The sequence below is a fragment of the Bubalus bubalis genome, chromosome 4 (genome assembly GCF_019923935.1).
Source record: "Bubalus bubalis isolate 160015118507 breed Murrah chromosome 4, NDDB_SH_1, whole genome shotgun sequence".
In the NCBI taxonomy this organism is placed as follows: Eukaryota; Metazoa; Chordata; class Mammalia; order Artiodactyla; family Bovidae; genus Bubalus; species Bubalus bubalis.
The window spans coordinates 111171334-111189564 of NC_059160.1; the positions used below are offsets into that span (position 1 = coordinate 111171334).

The 18231-nt window shown below is 37.4% G+C and overlaps 1 protein-coding gene and 1 long non-coding RNA gene across 4 annotated transcripts in view; one reads left to right on the forward strand and one right to left on the reverse strand.

Moving 5' to 3' along the window:
• LOC123465700 overlaps positions 1–15951 on the forward strand; it is a 289227-nt gene extending 273276 nt beyond the window's left edge. Inside the window, exons 13-14 of the long non-coding RNA XR_006640972.1 lie at positions 14050–14209; positions 15644–15951. This is a non-coding gene — a long non-coding RNA (uncharacterized LOC123465700). The remainder of the gene's footprint in view (positions 1–14049; positions 14210–15643) is intronic.
• SYT1 (synaptotagmin 1) overlaps positions 1–18231 on the reverse strand; it is a 622866-nt gene that overhangs the window by 228961 nt on the left and 375674 nt on the right. For all 3 annotated transcript variants that reach the window (XM_025284418.2, XM_025284414.2, XM_025284415.2), the window contains one exon: positions 9173–9355. In XM_025284418.2, coding sequence (XP_025140203.1) covers positions 9173–9338 — 166 coding nt within the window. In that variant the 5' untranslated portion in view covers positions 9339–9355. The remainder of the gene's footprint in view (positions 1–9172; positions 9356–18231) is intronic.

Below are 18231 nucleotides of genomic sequence, written 5' to 3' on the forward strand. Positions count from 1 at the left end.
CATGGGTTTGAGCAAACTCTGGAAGATAGTGAAGGACAGGGAGGCCTGGCGTGCTGTAGTCTATGGGGGTCACAAAGAGTCAGACACAACTCAGTGACTGAACAAAAACAACTAATATTGGGCCAGGGTCTCTGAGGGACTAACTCAGAATTATGGTCAAAGCCTTAAAACTTCAGGCTACTGAAGTGTACAGAAGTATTTAGGGGGTAATATTTATTTAATAGCAGTGTTTTTAATCTATTGCAGTAGTTTGGTGATTTTAAAGAATCTGATCCAAATCCTTATAAAAGAAAATTATTGTCATAAAGTTTTATTTTCAAGGCATCAAACCATGTAACTCCATAAATTAAGGCTCTCACACCCTGAGATCCTGGCTCTTTTCTGAGTTTCTTTGGACAGGTGCACACTCCTTTCCATAAATGGCATAATTATTAGTCAAATATATTTCAATTATTTGTAGCTTACTGTGGCTTAAAAAACAAACAAACTTGTTTGTATGTAAAAAGCTTGAAAAGGCGGAGGGTTGAAGTGATTTTGAGACTCCTCCGGGACAGTGGTTTCAGTGAAAGTGCTGCTTGGTGAGGAAGTGTTTAAAGGGCCACTGTCGTCTTCATCTTTATTTCTAAGTTATGTAAGTTCACTTAAAAGCAGACTGGGGAGGCATGTGGACTCAGATGATAACAAGTTCAGACCTTTTATGATAATATTCTCAGGAATGAAAATCAAAACAGAGAAAAATAAAGCTGAGTGCTAAACAGATGATGGCATACCACATAACTTCCCTCTGGTTTCCGCTTCTAAATTCTTTCTCTAAGTTAATGGAAACCAGCACACACCTGACAGGTCAGCAGCGCGATTAAAGATCTACCTAGCCATTAGGGCGAGGAGAAAACAGCCGTCTCTCGGCTTCATTCGTTTTGCTGTTTTATAGATTTGCATTTGTAGTCAGATTTCCCTGAGTGAAAACACAGCCTGTATTTTGACATGCAACTGCCAAGTTGTGAGAAATGTATTTAAAAATAATTTTAAACATTTATCTGCCTATTTGTACAGTGTTTCAGCAAGGTGACTCCTGAGCTATTATTAATATATGTCCAAAGTATTGTTCACTTCCCTTATTTTCCTTAGGTGTGTTTACTTAATATCTTTGAAATGCTAATGGAATGTAGCTAAATCAGGTCTAGAAACTTCGCTGAGATCTTAATTCACTTGGTGGCTTAATGTGCTTAGTGTTACTCTGTATTACCTATACTTAGGAAGCTTATAAAATCTCTCAGCACTAGTTCATTTTAAAGGCATGCATTTCTTGGGGGAATTTTCTGCATAATAGGCTTCCAAGAGGGAAACAAAATTCAAGGACACATTTAAACAACCTTCCTGAAATACAGCATCGGTAGCATATAATTTTGTTAGGTTTCTATATTGAATATAGGATGTCGGTAGTCAGATTACATACTTGCTCTTTAAAATCAGTATTAAAGCAATTATTTTATAATAATCCTTTTACTCATAGTATAAATAATAGATGATACAGCATATCTACATAAACTTTAAAAATCAATACAATGTGCTAACTATAATACAGGAGAAATAATAATTTGTATAAGTCACATTTCATTGTAAAAATCTTCCGAACTTCAAAACTTTACTTGGGTCCCAATGAAGTGATCAAATGTTTACAGTTGCTAAAAGGGATATTTGTATTTGGAGAAATAAGACAGAAATTTTGCAAAAAGTCAGGAGCAAAAGAAAGTTCAGAGGCAAACATCAGAATAAGAGCTAGAATAGTCAGCTTATATCAGAGCCTTGCAAAAACACATTCACTTTGTGTCAAGTTGTTCCAGGTTCAAATCATTATAAACGGGTTTTTTCCTTATGTATATCCCAGAAAGACTGTGAAATATGTGCGGAATGGGGAGAGTTTTTAATTGTGTGATACTGTCTCACATGTTGGAAGATGTTTATGTTCTTGGCCCAGGGCCTGTAAATGCAAGCAGCTGCCCCCCATGCCCATTTTTCAGCACACTAAAAACGGCCCAACAAATATTCACAACAGCCTGTAGGGGGCAGTGTCAACTCTATTAAGAACCAAACTGACTAGAATTGTTTTTCCACGGTACATTAACACACACACACATACACACACACACACACACACACACTGTATTGACACACTATATATATGTACATACATATTCACTTCAGGTATTTTGAGTCAGAATTAAACTTGAGAAACGATATAACTAAATCAAAATGTTGATTGTGCATCAGTATGAAAGCATGAACATTGTGCTGTGATGAAATACCACCTTTATCTCCAAGTGTCCTTGTCCCACATAGATCCCTTCAGCATGCCCTGATGGAGTCACTCCATAATGCAAAGCACTGAAAATAACCCTCATCTGCATTGTAACTTTTTTCTCATAGATATTTCAATTCAATCGAGGCTAACAATGAATAATTTCACTTAACATCTTAGCCAGTACTTTTCTCAAGTGTGAGAAGAACTGAGTCAACAGATGAGAGCTGAAGTTGAGTCAGTGGATGATAGCTGAGAAATTAATTTCTACAATGCAGCAGACTCTAACTCTTAGTACTTTGATAGATTGTCATGTGAATAATCTATTACTATCTGAGTGAGTCCAATAAAAGAGATGCAGAAATATAAAGTGAATAAACACTTGTCTTTAAAGCCAAGTGTTAGCGTTAGTCGCTCAGTTGTGTCCGACTCTTTGCGACCCCATGGACCGTAGCCTGCCAGGCTCCTGTCTATGGGATTCTCCACGTGAGCATACGGGAGTGGGCTGCATTTCTTTCTCCAAGGGGAAACTCAGTTAGTATTAAACTTGTTTTCCAATTACTTAGTCATTAAGATGAATAACAAAGATGAACATCAGATATCAACCAGTGCCTCTGAATAGGCACATAGAGTCCTAAGAGTTTCTAGTCAGTTGAGATAAATAATAGTGGAGGTGATTACAGTCTTTGTGATATTCTGTGAAGGCATAATCACAAAAGTGCAGAGCATTTTCCTGACACAGACTGATCTACAACCTCCACCATGTGTGGCTTACTAGGCTTCAGATTTCTTATCCATAAAAGAGGGATAATAATTATTCTCTCCTAGTAGAGATTTTATAGGGCAGAATGGAGGTCGATTTCACAGAATGCATAGCCCACGCTTCCCTGCAAAGTGCTCAGTGAACACTGGCAATTGTTACAATAATTATTGTTCTTCCCATGCTACTAAGGGTTCTCCTCTTACGTTTCTTGAAAATATCTTCTTGAATTAGCACTGTATTCTTGACACTAATAGATGGCAATAACATTATGTTCATTCTGCAGCCCCATGAGGGAAAAAAGTACTGGACTGCATTTTTCCTCAGCTCGTGACATATTTAACCAGTTATACCACTGCTGGTTGTGGAGTTCCACTGGTTATTGCTGTGACGGGTAACACTGATACACTCACTATTTGTTCAACTCACTGTCGTCAAACTGTGTTCCATACAGTCAGGTGTCTTTGTAGTTGGCTGGTATATCTTGGGAGGGTGAGTGAGGAAGGTATCTTTAACTCCCCAAGGCAGCTCTGCCTTGCTGTCCATAGGTTTCTGTACGATATTTCATTTGAACAAAAGGATCCTTGGCTAAAAGGTTTGAAAACGATTGCTTTCTAGATCTTAGTTTCTCCAAGCATGGCATGAGAATCACAGTATTTGGTGCAATGTTAATATCTATAATATTGTAATACCTATACTGTTGTTTCTTGCATGGTGGCAGATACTTTCAGAGTATGCAGGATATGAATGTGTGCAAGAAATTGTACCTGCCTCTGAGCAGTTTAGATGAAGAGCTTTGAAAGCTTGCAGGATGACTCAATTCTGTTTTGGAAATGAGAGAACTTCTTGTCCAAATGGTAACATTTGAACAGGTTCTTGAGTAATTTAAAAAATGTGTCAGGGTTAATGGTCAAAGGGAATACGGGAAGAGAGAAAAGCAAATTGCCAACTGATTTGAAGCAGTCTTTTAAAGGAGATTTAACAGGACTTAAATGAATGCAGGTATGGAACTGGAGTTGCAATAGATCAGGGAGACAAGGATAATAGTGAGATTTCTTTCCTGAATAGCTAGGGAATGAGATGGCCCAGGGAGAGCATGTAGAATAAGACTGGAACAGGATTAAAAATGGAAGCCTGTAAACTGTGACCTCTACCACTAAAGGGTAGGAAAGACAATGAAAAGGGAGGACCAGTCAATGAAAGAGAATAAGGAGGGAAGGAAGGAAGATGAGGAAATGAGATTATATTCTTAGGAAATCAAGATTTTTCAGATCATGACTGCTGATCATCATAATGATGCAGAAATATCTGACCAAATGAAGGTTGAAAGTCACCCTCATACCTGTACAAAAAGAAGTGCCTGGTGACCATTTTGCCTGTACTTGATGGATGGAAATCAGAGTGGAAGGAGCTGAGATGTTAGTGGGAGTTGAAGAAATAGATGTCAGGGTTGAGGTTGTGTTTTCCACTCAGTTTGATGTAGATATGAAGGAGGAAGAGAGAACGGTGGGTGACAGAGGAGGTAAAGGAAGAAGAAAAGCTTAGCGTGTATACAAAGAAAACTGACGTTTCCGAAGCACATACAATGCATAGAATTTCACTTGCACCTATGTGAACTTTGAGCACATCTATAGGCTAAAAGGAATGAGGGAGTAAGAAAATGAAATGACAAAAGAAAAGAAAATTAGAGATGATGTAAAGAGGAAACACCAAGAGGGAATTTGTCTTTCCTGGAACAGGCATCCTTGGAATGGGTTTGAAGAATGTAATGCTTGAATATTTGGCTGCAGAGTTTCTGGAATTTTCTCAATTTGGGTGTCTGTCTGACCTTAACGGAGGGCTTTTCTAAAAAAGAAATAGACTCATTAAAAACGACAGTTTGACTCTAATAATAGCTAACACTTATAGGATGCTTACTCTGTGCCAGACACTCTGCTAAGCACTTCATATGCATCGATGCCTCTAGCCAACAACTCTATATGGAGATATTATTTTTATCCCCATTTTATACCAGAAGAAACTGAAGCACAGAAAGTTGAAGTCACATTCTCCAGGTCACATAGAATATGGCAGAGCTAAGAGCTGAACCCATGCAGTCTGTAACCAGAGCTTGTGTTTCTAAATCCTGTGTTAAACTGTCCACCCAATAGTATTTCTACATGAATTACATAACTATCCTCAGCCCACTTGGTCTTATTCTAGACTCAGAATCAAGTTTCGGCTATTTGGTTTTCTGCTGTACTTCAGGAAAGGTACACTTGACTTCAAGAAGCTCATGAATATCAAAACCTTAATCACAGCTATTTGGATGACATGAGTTCATGCTTTACAAACCAACCATGGCCCTAGTCATATTAAAATCAAAGATGCAAAATAAAGAAGCATTCTGCAAAACCTTGTCTGCTTCATTTAGATAACAGTATGCAGAATGAATGGAAAGATAAAAATGCTCAGAATTTACCATTTCCTTTTCCTTTTTAAAATTTGAAACCCCTTGGTATTATGGATGATATCATCAAGCAGTTTTGTTTGAATATGCTCCGTGCTGGACTCTGCAGATTACCCAACTAATGACATGCACACTCCTAGCCATTGTGACACCTCTCTTCTCTCAAGTGGGAATTTCAAGTGACAGACGAAAGCTGTTTGCTATCAATTTTGCAAAAAAACACATCTGCCAGATAGCCAAGATTTAGTTCAGAGACAGAAATCAATTAATATTCTAATTTGTTACCTGTCATTAGCATCACACCATATTATGCCAAGTCAAAAGTGATAACCTTTATGTAACATATGCTCCTAAAGGAATTGGATTTAGGGAATATGATTCATTTCTGTGGAGTGTTGCTCCCTGTATATAAATCCCATTAGAAATTTCAATTACACAGGCAGTAAAAATTGTGATGGATTAAAATGAAAGTGTAAAATACGCAGTTGCATGTTTATCATAAAGCTGTGTGGCTGTATTTATGATTTAGTTTTTCGAGTTATTTGCCAAACCATTTAAAATTTTAGGTATTTCAGCTGTTTTTTCCCCATTAAAAAAATCAAGGAGAGAGCTAGCAGCATCATATTTCTAAGAGATGTTACCTAGATTCTCTGACCTTCTACTATTTTAGGTTGCTGGTCAAAAGTAAATCTCCAGAGAGGAAGACTGATGACCTGATCTGATTTCCAGTGCCCAGGAAAGAAATACAGGAATGCGATAGTGGCTTGGGAAGAAGGAATGAAATAAGATTAGCCAAGAGAAAGAAAAAGGGAGAGTTGCACAGATATTTTCCCCTGTTGATTCTTTTCCTGTTGATGAACAGGGAGGAAAATATAAAGTATAGATGGCGCTCAGTGGAAAAGGCTAAAAGATAAAGTTATCACTATAAATATGGAAAAAACCTATTTTTTCAATGTGAATGACACAGTCAAGCATTGAAATGATGCTTTCTTTGGTGTTAGAAATCAAATTTTAAAAATTTACTATACTCGATTTATAATGTTGTGTTTATATCTACAGTACCGCAAAGTGATTCAGTAACACATATTTATACAGTCTTTTTCATATTCCTTTCCATTATGGTTTATTACAGGGTATTGAATATAGTTCCCTGTGCCATACAGGAGGACCTTGTTTTTCACCTTAAAATTTTTTCAGATGCTTTAAATTTTCAGCCTTTTAAGGACTCAAAATCTAAGAGTGGAGGTTCAGCATGTAAGCCAAGTCAACACTGATTGATTCATTCATTCACTTGACAAATAGAAACTGAGTGCCCTATATATATTAAGGATCACCAGGGTGAAACTATGCATAGAACAGACCCAGAATTTTCCCTTCATACAGGTTACATAATTTTGAAGAGAGCCAGAACAATTTAAAAACCAGTAATAAAATACACAGCATTTCAGATGGTGCTAAGTAATCCAGTGAGAAATAAAGCAAGGGACAGAGGACAGGAAATGCTGATGGAGTTGGGATGGGGTGAATGGATTATAATTTTGAATAGCATGGTTGGGGAAGTCCTCATGAAGATGACATTGGGTGAAAGCCTAAAGAAAGTGAGAGAATGGGTATTTAATGGGGAACATGAAATCCCACTGTTGTCAACGCTGCCATTGCCTCTCATATTGTTTACCCCTCCAGAGAAGGAAATGATGCTGAAGACAAGGCAGAATATACATATGATTTGGTGTTAGTCATTGCTCTCTCTGCTTCTCTCTAACACAGTTCTTTTAAAGCAAGCGTTTTGATAAAATGGCCAAGTGAGAGTTTGCCCTTGTGATAGATGCATTTAGTTTTTGCCCTGTAGTTATGACTTCAAAGTCATATCAAAAGTTAGCTGAATCAATCCATTAGCTCAGCAGCAGAGACAGGAAGAGAACCCGAGAGAGCCTGTGTTTCCCCTTTAGGGCTCGCCCTACTGGACCATCTCTACCTTCCCTAGGTTATGAATCTTCATGCTGAGAATGCAAATGACTGACATCTGTGCTAAGAGTATCTTCCAAATGTATCTGAATTCATTAAAAGTGGGCGAACAGATCAGCAAGTTGTTAGTTCCAGGGAGGATAAGATTCCTTGCAGTTGAATTCAGTGTCCTTATAGAATCTTTCTCTCACGAATTTTGTAAATCTCTCATCTAGATTATTGCAACAACCTGTTTTATTCTTTCTCCTTGTCCCCCAAGCATACTTTCAACACAATAGCAAGAGTGAATTTTAAATTTTTATTTATTTTTAAGCTTTTTATTTTATATTGGAGTATAGCTGATTAACAATTTTGTGATATTAATAGTTTCTGGTGGACAGCAAAGGGACTCAGCTATACATATACATGTGTCCATTCTCTTTCAAACTCCCCTCCCATCCAGGCTGCCTGATTTTTTTAAGAAAAGCCTACTTCAGATCATGGGATACCTCTGCTCAAAATGTTCCAAAGGCATTTTATTTCACTCAGAGTAAAATCCAGTTTCCTTAGAACAATTCACAAGGCTCCACGTCTTGGAGCCTCAGGTTTGCCTTCTGCCATTCCCTACTTTGCTTTATTCCGCCAAAGGCGCACTGAGTTCCTTGCTGTTCCAGGTGGATTCTTGCCTAAGGGGCCTTGTATTTCACAGGTTTTAGAACTTTCTCCTCCAGGTTTCCTTACAAAGGAAATCAGCTCAGATCATCCAAGCAAATAATAACCTTCTACCCCTTCCCCACTTTACTCTCCTGTTTTCCATATATTATTTATTATTCCATGATGGACCATATACATTTGCCTCCTTATTGATTATTTCTTTTGTGGGGGCCAAAATCTGTTTCCCATTAGACACTAGATAAGTATCTGTGTGCTTAGCCACTCAGTCATGTCCAACTCTTTGCAACCCATGGGCTGTAGCCTGCCAGGCTCCTCTGTCCGTGGGATTTCCCAGGCAAGAATACTGGAGTGGGTTGACATTCCCTTCTCCAGGGTCTTCCTGACCCTGGGATCAAACCCAGGTCTAATGTGTTGTAGGTGCAGTCTTTACTGTCTGGGCCACCAGGGAAGCCCAGATAACTGTCGTATAGTAAATGTTTACATTTGAATAGAAAAGACCAACCTGAAGTTTAAGATTTAAATTAAATGCCATTGATTGGACTCAGTGCTACACACACTCAAACTTAGGTTCAGTTTATGGTTTCTTTCCAGATGACCACAAAGAAAATGTTAAAAATTGTGCAAACATTTTTGAAATATTAACATATGAGTGAAAGAAAACTAAACTTGTAATAATGGGAACGTATGTTTTTGCTATTGTTTAGGAATAATCTTTACAATGGAATAATTTCATAAATAAAGATGTAAAATACAGCACAACCCATAAACATTAATATTTTCTGGAGAGAGACATTGAAGAAGACAAAAAGAACCCACCTACCTTAAACACAAGATGGATTTTCATTTATTAAGTATATTTAAATACTTTAGAATACTCCATTTTCAAGAATATACCATTTTATTTTTGAAATACTACCATTCTAACAACAACAACAACAAAATCAAAGGTCCGCTTATGTTAAGAAGAATACTGCTTTTCACTTCTAATGGGTAAATTGATTCTCAACCATATATTTTTACATGAGGAACAATATGTAATACTCACATGGAATTTTATGCAACTCATTCATAAACTTCTCCTTCAGCTTGGAGAAGGCATCCTCCTTCCCTTCCCCGGGACTGGCTGGCTCTGTGGCGTTGTGTGGCAGGACCGTCGCCACAGTGGTGACCGGCGGGGCTGCCAGCGCCTCGTGATGACTCTCGCTCACCATCGTAGGTTCAGCTGAGACTGTGAGGGGAGGGAAGCAAAACAAGCACAATTCAGAATGGCTTGCCTGACCTGGGTGAGAGCTATTCTAGAGATGAAAAGACAGGAGAGGGCACACCTGCTCAGTGGGTAAATAGCACATCATTAGCATATTACTTTATGTTGGCTCATGAAATATTTATAGAGCCACAGAGAAGGTTCTTCCCCAGAAGGGAAGGCCATACATAGTTATTGAAAGCGTTCTCTCCTAACAATAGAATGAAACTGTCAAATCTCTTAGTTACTTATGCAGGCAATTATTTGCTGTGTAGATTTAACTCTCTAACCCATGTCCTACTGAAATGCACATGAAAAAATTATTGACAACATACATGCTCTGTACTCTACACATTTTGTGTGTTTTACAAGGAAAGATGAGATGAAATATTTATATTAAAACTGCTGATAAATGATAGCAGACATTCAAAATGTTAGTCAATTTAAAAATGTTTGTAAAGAATACTATGGTAATATTGATACTCCAAGATTCCTGAATGTTATACAGAAATTAATTTTTGAGTCTCATTTATTGATAGTATGCTTTCCTCCCAGTTTTTTTTTTTTTTGACATTTACATAATACTGTGACCAGTAATTCACCTGTCTTGCTGGGTGAATTTTTGAAACCACTATAAATGTGGCATGATTGACTATATATATCAAAGCACTGATGATAAAATATGACTTGTCTAATTATTTTAGTTTATTTGGCTTGATTATATTATTGAACTATTTTATTAAATTTATTTGATTACTTTAATGTTTACCTAGATGAAACTGTTGATACTGATGATACCTTAGCTTTCACATTTCATGTGACTCAGCAAGACTTCAATTACATACACACACAAATGCACACATATGCATGAAATATTTGTATGTATTAAAAGATGGATTTGTTCCTCTACTGTGAGAATCACCAGATGTGATATGCATCATTACTTGTCTCCATAGGGTAGTTGAGGATATTTGAGGAATTTTGGTTTATTGTGGGATTTAAAGGAAATGATTGTGCTAAATAAAATAACTAAGTACAACAGTGTCATCATTAAATTAAAGGTATATTATCTGTTTCAGCTCAATTTCTGTCATGTTCTGAAAGTGAAATGTCATTCCTGGGATGAGCCTGATGTTCAGCTGATCCCTCTAACTGGCTACACACTTGTTCACAGCTTTTGTGCACACAGATATTTGGGTCCTTCTCTTGGATTACTAAATATTTTCATATTTCCCCAGTTTATTCTGGAATGTAAAACATTTCTATGTGTACATTGAATGGTCCAAAAGACAACAGGAAAAATAATGCATGTTAGAGAGAGTCAACATGTAGAAAATGACCTTAAAGTTTATTCAGTATTTTTTGCTGTTGTTGCTAAGGAAGTAAATGAATGCTTCTGTAATTTGCAAAAAAGATCCTTTTCAGACATCAGGTATACCTGGAAGGTGTTTCATTACAAAAGGTAGTATTTATAAACTTGTAAATTAGTAACCAATGATATTATCCCAACTTTTTCTGATTAAAAAAAAATCAAGAAAAGATTATGCAAGAAATATACAGGCAATATTTCTTTTTAGTTAAAGTATACCATGAGAAATTAAAAAAGTCTTTTGCAAGTTATAAAGATATAATGGGCAGTTAAGGATCTAATATACTAACAAAGACTAATTGCTGAATTTATTTTTATTCTTTTATATTCTGAGAGATATTGTCTGTAAATAACAAAACTAAGAATAGTTACGTTGCTCTTGAGAATCCATATTTATGGAAATAAGATGCTTATGAAGAAGCATCATTTTGCTGATGTAAACACTGGCCAGTTATTCACCCCTGACTACTGTGATGACTTCATATTCTCTTATGTACTTTAGTGCGTGTGGCCTTGTTTCTTTATTCAGAAAAAAGAGTTATGTTCTACCCAGCTCTTGATAAAAAAAAAAGCCAACAATTACTGAGGATTTGATAAGAGGCTTAGATATAGGAAATCAGAGTTCCTACACTACTCCCACAGAGAAGGCAATGGCACCCCACTCCAGTCCTCTTGCCTGGAAAATCCATGGACAGAGGAGCCTGGTGGGCTGCAGTCCATGGGGTTGCGAAGAGTCGGACACGACTGAGCGACTTCCCTTTCACTTTTCACTTTCATGCATTGGAGAAGGAAATGGCAACCCACTCCTGTTCTTGCCTGGAGAATCCCAGGGACGGGGAGCCTGGTGGGCTGCCGTCTGTGGGGTCGCAGAGTTGGCCACGGCTGAGGCGACTTGGCAGCAGCAGCAGACACTACTCCCATGAGATAAGTGTGATTAGCACCCATTTTACAGGGGAGGAGACTACGACCAGTTGGTTAATAGATAGTAGTAACTAGTGGGGTTGAGATTTGTACCTAGGTGTCCTAGCCACTAGTATCAGAGATGTGTATACTATAAGACTAAAATCTAGTAAAATTGCTTTTTGAAAGAGCTCTGGACCATAGCCCTTAGTAAGTAGTACATTGTGTATTGTGCTCCAGTATACACACTCTCCCACTCTATGTTATATTTGGAACACATTTCGCGTTGGGAAACTTGTCCTTGCTATGTGTGAAATATTCTGATATGTTCCATTCTATTCTGTTCTATTTTAGTACATTCTAATTATGCTTATTAGCTTCACAAGCCACTATTGGTTTCATAACTGTTTGGAAGATCACTATAGTAAGGGACCTGTTAAGATACAATACCACTAAACAAGGCTAATACAAACTGAAGATGCCATTTATTAAGAATTTACTATGTGCCAAAATGCTGGCATTGATTTTTAAGTATAATATCCTCAACCTCTCCCTGAAACTCTGAAAAGTAACTTGGTCTTATTTTATACGGGAAAAAAAGGATTGTGAAGAGATTAAGTGAATTGTTCTACACAGATTTAGCCTGATCCAAGGTTCCTTCCACTAATCTTCTTTAATAATAACATTTAAGTGTTATTAAGCAATTAAATCACTACCGGAAAGGTATTTTATGATTTTTGAGTTGGAAAAAACTTTGCATTTCTATTCACAAATTTACCAGTGAATAGAAAACACAAGTCACCTTACTAACAGAAAAGAGATTGATTAATTTTAGAGTTATAGTTACTGAGTTTGTTAAAGTGGAATTTAACATCTTGGAGTGTGCCAAGAGAAATATTGAATAGAAAAATAAATTCTCCCCCAGAAGAAAGCTGAAGGTCACAAGCAAGCAATTATAAAATATATACATATTGCCCCTGGGGGAAGAAAAAAACAACAAAAAACAGAGCTTAATTTCACAAATAGTCAAAGAACTGAAAGTTAATATATATTCATTGTAAACATGGATAAATATAGATGTGAAGGTGAGTATACAAAAATCTTGACAATGGGTAAAAGACCATAGTTTAGAAAAATATTTTACAGAGGCCAAAGTAAGAGAACACAGTCTATAGAAGCACTCATTTATTTTTTCTAGAAATTCACAATAAAGAATTAATATAAGGATATTTATAGTAACTAATTTGTAGTATTTTAAGACCAGAAATTACCTAACAGAGACATTAAAATTATGATAATCCATAAAATAATGTTATAAAAATTAAAGGTAAATGTTTACAAATCTGGAAATATATTACAGTATTACATGAAAATGTGAAAGTGAAGTCGCTCAGTCGTGTCCGACTCTTAGCGACCCCATGGACTGCAGCCTACCAGGCTCCTCCATCCATGGGATTTTCCAGGCAAGAGTACTGGAGTGGGGTGCCATTGCCTTCTCCCAAACATTATATAAAGTATGTCCAATTTCTCTGGATAAGATTTTTTTGTAAAAAAAGGTTGGAAAGATATACTTAAAAATATCAACATTGTGGTAGTATATTCACTTTTTTTAATGTATGTTTACATTTTCAACATATTGTAAGCCTAAATTGTTTTAAATTATGCATAGGGAGAAAAGTTTTAAAACTGTTTTGCTCTTGAGGAAACTGTACCTTGCAAAAAGAGATTTATTTCCTAACATCAGATTTTCAAAAAAATCCTTTACGATGTAATATAAAAAGCTAAACTGCTAGAAAGAAGGATTCAGCTACATGTTTAGCAAATATAATATGCAAAATTGTGACTGGGTAAAATAGAATGTAGAAATATTTTTAAGGTATCATGAAGGCTAATACATTTGTGGTATAAAATGACGAAAATCAGGATTTTTGGTTGCCATGACAACTTCCCTCTGTTCCTTATATTTATTCTACTTAGTAGGACTTTAATTATGTCTATCTCTGGGTCTACAAATTAATATGGATTTCTCGGCTTATACAGTGAGATAGTCTACCAACCTGCATCAACATAATGATTTTTTGTTGAAAGAACTATTTCCATCTGTGTTTAAGTATTGCATTTTATCATAATAGCATGCAAAATTAAAGAGCAAACAGGAGAAGGTCAAAAAATATTGAAAAGTACATTATTACTAAGAAAAGTCTTTGAATGTAGAAATGCTCCAAACTGAAAGTAATTCTTGCAGAAACTCTTACAGAACCCAGGAGATACCACAGAATGTATTAGTATGTATTTTTGAGGTGGAGGGCAACATGTAGTGATTTTATTCCATCAGAATGTTCTTTGACCTCCTGTAAGTGTAGGTGAAAATCCTAAGAAGATGCCCTGTGTGTCTCTCCCCCTACTTCAGAATGAGGTCTTCAGCTTCAGGGAGTGCTCTTGCCGACAACTCACAGCTGAGGAATCTCTCCTAAAGAAATGCCTTTGGCTAAAGGGAACTGCTTTGCCCAGGCTTTAACCCACTTCCCCAGGGACAGCCCACATCCAGTGCCTGGGATGCCGGTGGAAAGGTCTGTCCCCCATCTTAATTTGGTTCATCTCTGAAGTACCCTCTGTGATCAGCTAAAGGCTGTGGTAACTGCATGTCAGTTTCAGCAACGCTCCTTGCCTAAGCCTGCTTCCACCTCTCTCTTAACATGGAAAGCATTACCCAGTAAGCCACCTCTGACTCAGGGCAGCTTTCCAGGGAATCCAACTTATGATACCCACTCTGAAAGATTTTGGGGAAAATAAAAATGAACCACTGTCAAAAGCTTCATTTAAATTCTTTCCCAACCCAAGGATCCTTAGGCAGTAAGTGAACTCTTGCAGCATGATCAAAACCCTCTACAAGTTTGCAAATGTTTGAATGCGAGGCTTCAGGTGTACTGTCTCTCTCTTTATATACTTTCCCTTGCAGGAAGTAAGAGGACAGCCAGAGATCGTATGGTCCCTGTCATGGCAGGAGAAAGGTGACTTCTGGCGACAATGCCAATAAAATGGCAAGAGAGAAAAGGTTGTTTATCAGAACTTAGAGCAAATGGAGGAGAAGGCAATGGCATCCCACTCCAGTACTCTTGCCTGGAGAATCCCATGGGCGGAGGAGCCTGGTGAGCTGCAGTCCATGGGGTTGCGAAGAGTCTGACACAACTGAGCGACTTCACTTTCCCTTTTCACTTTCATGCATTGGAGAAGGAAATGGCAACCCACTCCAGTGTTCTTGCCTGGAGAATCCCAGGGACGGGGGAGCCTGGTGGGCTGCCGTCTATGGAGTCGCACAGAGTCGGACACGACTGAAGCGACTTAGCAGCAGCAGAGCAAATGGAAGAATACCATGCAGCCTATCTTCATGAAACCATAAAACATACAGGGTCATGGGCCATTTTTCTTCAAAATATTGATTCAAAATATATCCAGGTATGTCCAGATTTTACCTATTTGTTTCATCACAAAAGTCTCCTAAGAGGTGCAGGAAGAATCCTGCTTAAGAGTGTGGTTCTCAGCCAGTATCTCTCATAGGTGTCTGCAAATTGTATACAAATGCACCTGCTTAGCTTTACTTTGAAAAAAGAGTCAACATTCCTCCTCAGTCCCATAAATCCTGCTGCTGCTGCTGCTAAGTCGCTTCAGTCGTGTCTGACCCTGTGTGACCTCATAGACGGCAGCCCACCAGGCTCCTCTGTCCCTGGGATTCTCCAGGCAAGAACACTGAATACTGAGATGTCCTTAATATGTGAATCCCAGTGCTTGCCCATCTGTAGCCCCTTTCCATGGGAACTTCCTGCTCACAGACTCTAATGGTGGAAAAGGATCTATGTAGATTACACCATCACCCCATGGATGCAGCAAGTTTAAGGAAGAATGAATATCTAATTCAAGAGCACCTCACTTAGATGCTGGCCTGAGGCCAATGACACTCTTTAGCATGAAAAGCTGAGTGAAGCCAATAAGATTCTCTCTTTCAGGAACTGAAGCTATGAGACACCCTAAAGAAAGTGAAGCTGAGAGAAGAGAAGCAGCATGCGTGCCGCCCCAGAGTTAATAAGGAAGAGTCAGGGTTCCAAAGGCAGCTGATCCCAGGGCTCATGTCTGTGACCACCGTGCAGTCCCGCCCTCTGGCTGTCCTGCTTGCTTTGGCTTGGTTTTCAGTTCTTTCTGAGTTTCACTACATAGTATCTTGCAAAAACTAATATTGATTGTAATCTGAGTATCTGTACCTTATTAATCAAGAAAGCATAATGAGAAGTAAAATCTGCTATGTGGGTTCACTAGGCTGAGTTGTTTCTGGAGTATCTGAATGTATAGCCAGAGGTGCTGAATTCTGTTACTCGGTCCGCTCTACATTCATAACTGGATGTGTGTGGAGGAGTGAAAAAACTGACGATGCTGAGACATGGCGCCCCTATTGTGCAGTTTATCAAAGTGCCTGGGAGACGCATTGGTAGTGCAGTGATTAAAACATTCAACTGTGAATACATTTTTTTTTTCCACAATACATTTTTCTCCACGTTTTTACATCTGTGAAATGAGGATTTATTTTCCTTATAATCAATGGCATCTCACTATTACTGTCAGCCAGGCCTGTGCACACCCAACTGTCTTCTTACTTCCATTGATGTTCCAGTAACAAATCATTTAAGGGCCATTTGAGGAAGAGATCTGAATCCTGGCGGTGGTCTGAAGCTTTCTATTGAAAGCTCATACACTCAAAACTAGCAGAGTGAGAGTCAAACAGTTTGGAAGATTTTAGAAGCACTAATGGAACAATGTTTAAAGAAATGCTTTATCAAACACTCTTGATGGCACGAAGGAAAATGGTGTGTAAGAAAAAGATGGGTATCATCAGCTCTGAGCTGAGAATAGATTTAGAAATCTTTGTAATTTATTAACCAATCTCTTTTGCTTTTATTTTCCTTATTTGAATACACAAAAATGACACAAAATAAAATCTGTCTAAGTCAATGATCATTCAAAAAGTACAAAATAAAAATCCAAGTGATATGAAACCATTTCTTGACATAGTTTGCAGTACTTTTGTTATTGGTCTATGAAATATTGCTGCACCTTATAATTAATGGTTTCTTAGAGTACATGAAATAGACATTTCCTAAAGAATAAGAGAAAGCATGAGCATTGTTTACAAATAATATATTACAAAGTAATAAACTGTATAAAATTTTAAACAAACCGAGTTATTCATTCCCAGAAGATAAATCACAATTATATTTAATAACTATCGTCAACACAAATTTCAGAACTAGCTAAAAGAAAAACGAATCCCTGAGCCAAATGAAAACCATATTCACTGTGACATTATTTCCCCCCTTAGATCTATAATATAGAGAATAAAAGAATGGAAACAATACATATCCAACTCAAAACCCAAGTACTGAATTACTGTGGTAATGATACAGAAAATCAAGAATTCTTATACAAATTGAAAATTTCCCATCTATAATAGGGAAAGAAATCTTGGAAATTGGGATATCAGAGATGTTTCTAAAGCATTTAATAATAAATTCACAAATTTAACATTTTTTTCTAGTAATCCGCTTATGTACACCCATTTTTCTACTAATGCAGTTTCAAAAACTATAATTTATTTTCAAAGCATCACTCAATAATGGAGAACTTTTATAGCTTTAAAAAGCCTCCCAAGATTTTGGTAAGAATGACAGGGTCATGATCAATAAAAGACAGCAAAAGAGCTATTTCAGATGCATCATAAAGACTTCAAGTGCATTTTGTAGTGTTTAAAAATGAGAGTTAAAGTCTCCCTTTTTAATTTTTTGATTAGAAAAAGACATGAAAGCCTAGAGATGGAAAGGCAATTTTGCACGGATTGATTTGGCATAATTTTCATTAACAATGTTTTTGTGTACAATATTAATTGAAGTTACCTCTTGTGTTGTTGTTTAGTCACTAAGTTGTATCTGACTCTTTTGTGACTCCATGGACTGTAGCCCTCGAGGCTCCTCTGTCCATGGGATTTCTCAGGCAAGAATAGTGGAGTGGGTCGCCATTTCCTTCTCCAGGGGATCTTCCTGACTCAGGGATAAACCTGTGTCTCCTGCACTGCAGGCAGATTCTTTACCACCGAGCCAGCTGGGAACCCCATCTCCTCTATACAGTAAGATAAAACTCGATGCTTTTGGCAGTTTTGGAACAGACACGGGTTAACTGGATCAAGCCAACTGACTCTCAAAATGTTTTCTGTAGCAGTAACAGAATAATCATTTGGAATTCCCATTCTCCATCGCCTTGCTGAAATCTTGCTCTGAACTCTTGCTGTTTCTGAGCTGCAGCACTTGAGATAAAATGTAAGCTTGTGACTCAAAGCCCTCTTTGATCAAACAGTGTGCAAACTGTCATAGTTTTGTTACACAGGGAAGGAAAACTTTAAAATTCATCTACCCACAATTCAGATTGTGGTAAATACGATGGAAATTGCTTCAGTATCCAGTTAAAAACAGTATATTAATAAAGAAAATACCTAACACTTAATAAGCCTGTACTATTAGCAGACATTTTTTAAGAGCTTGAAACATAGCTC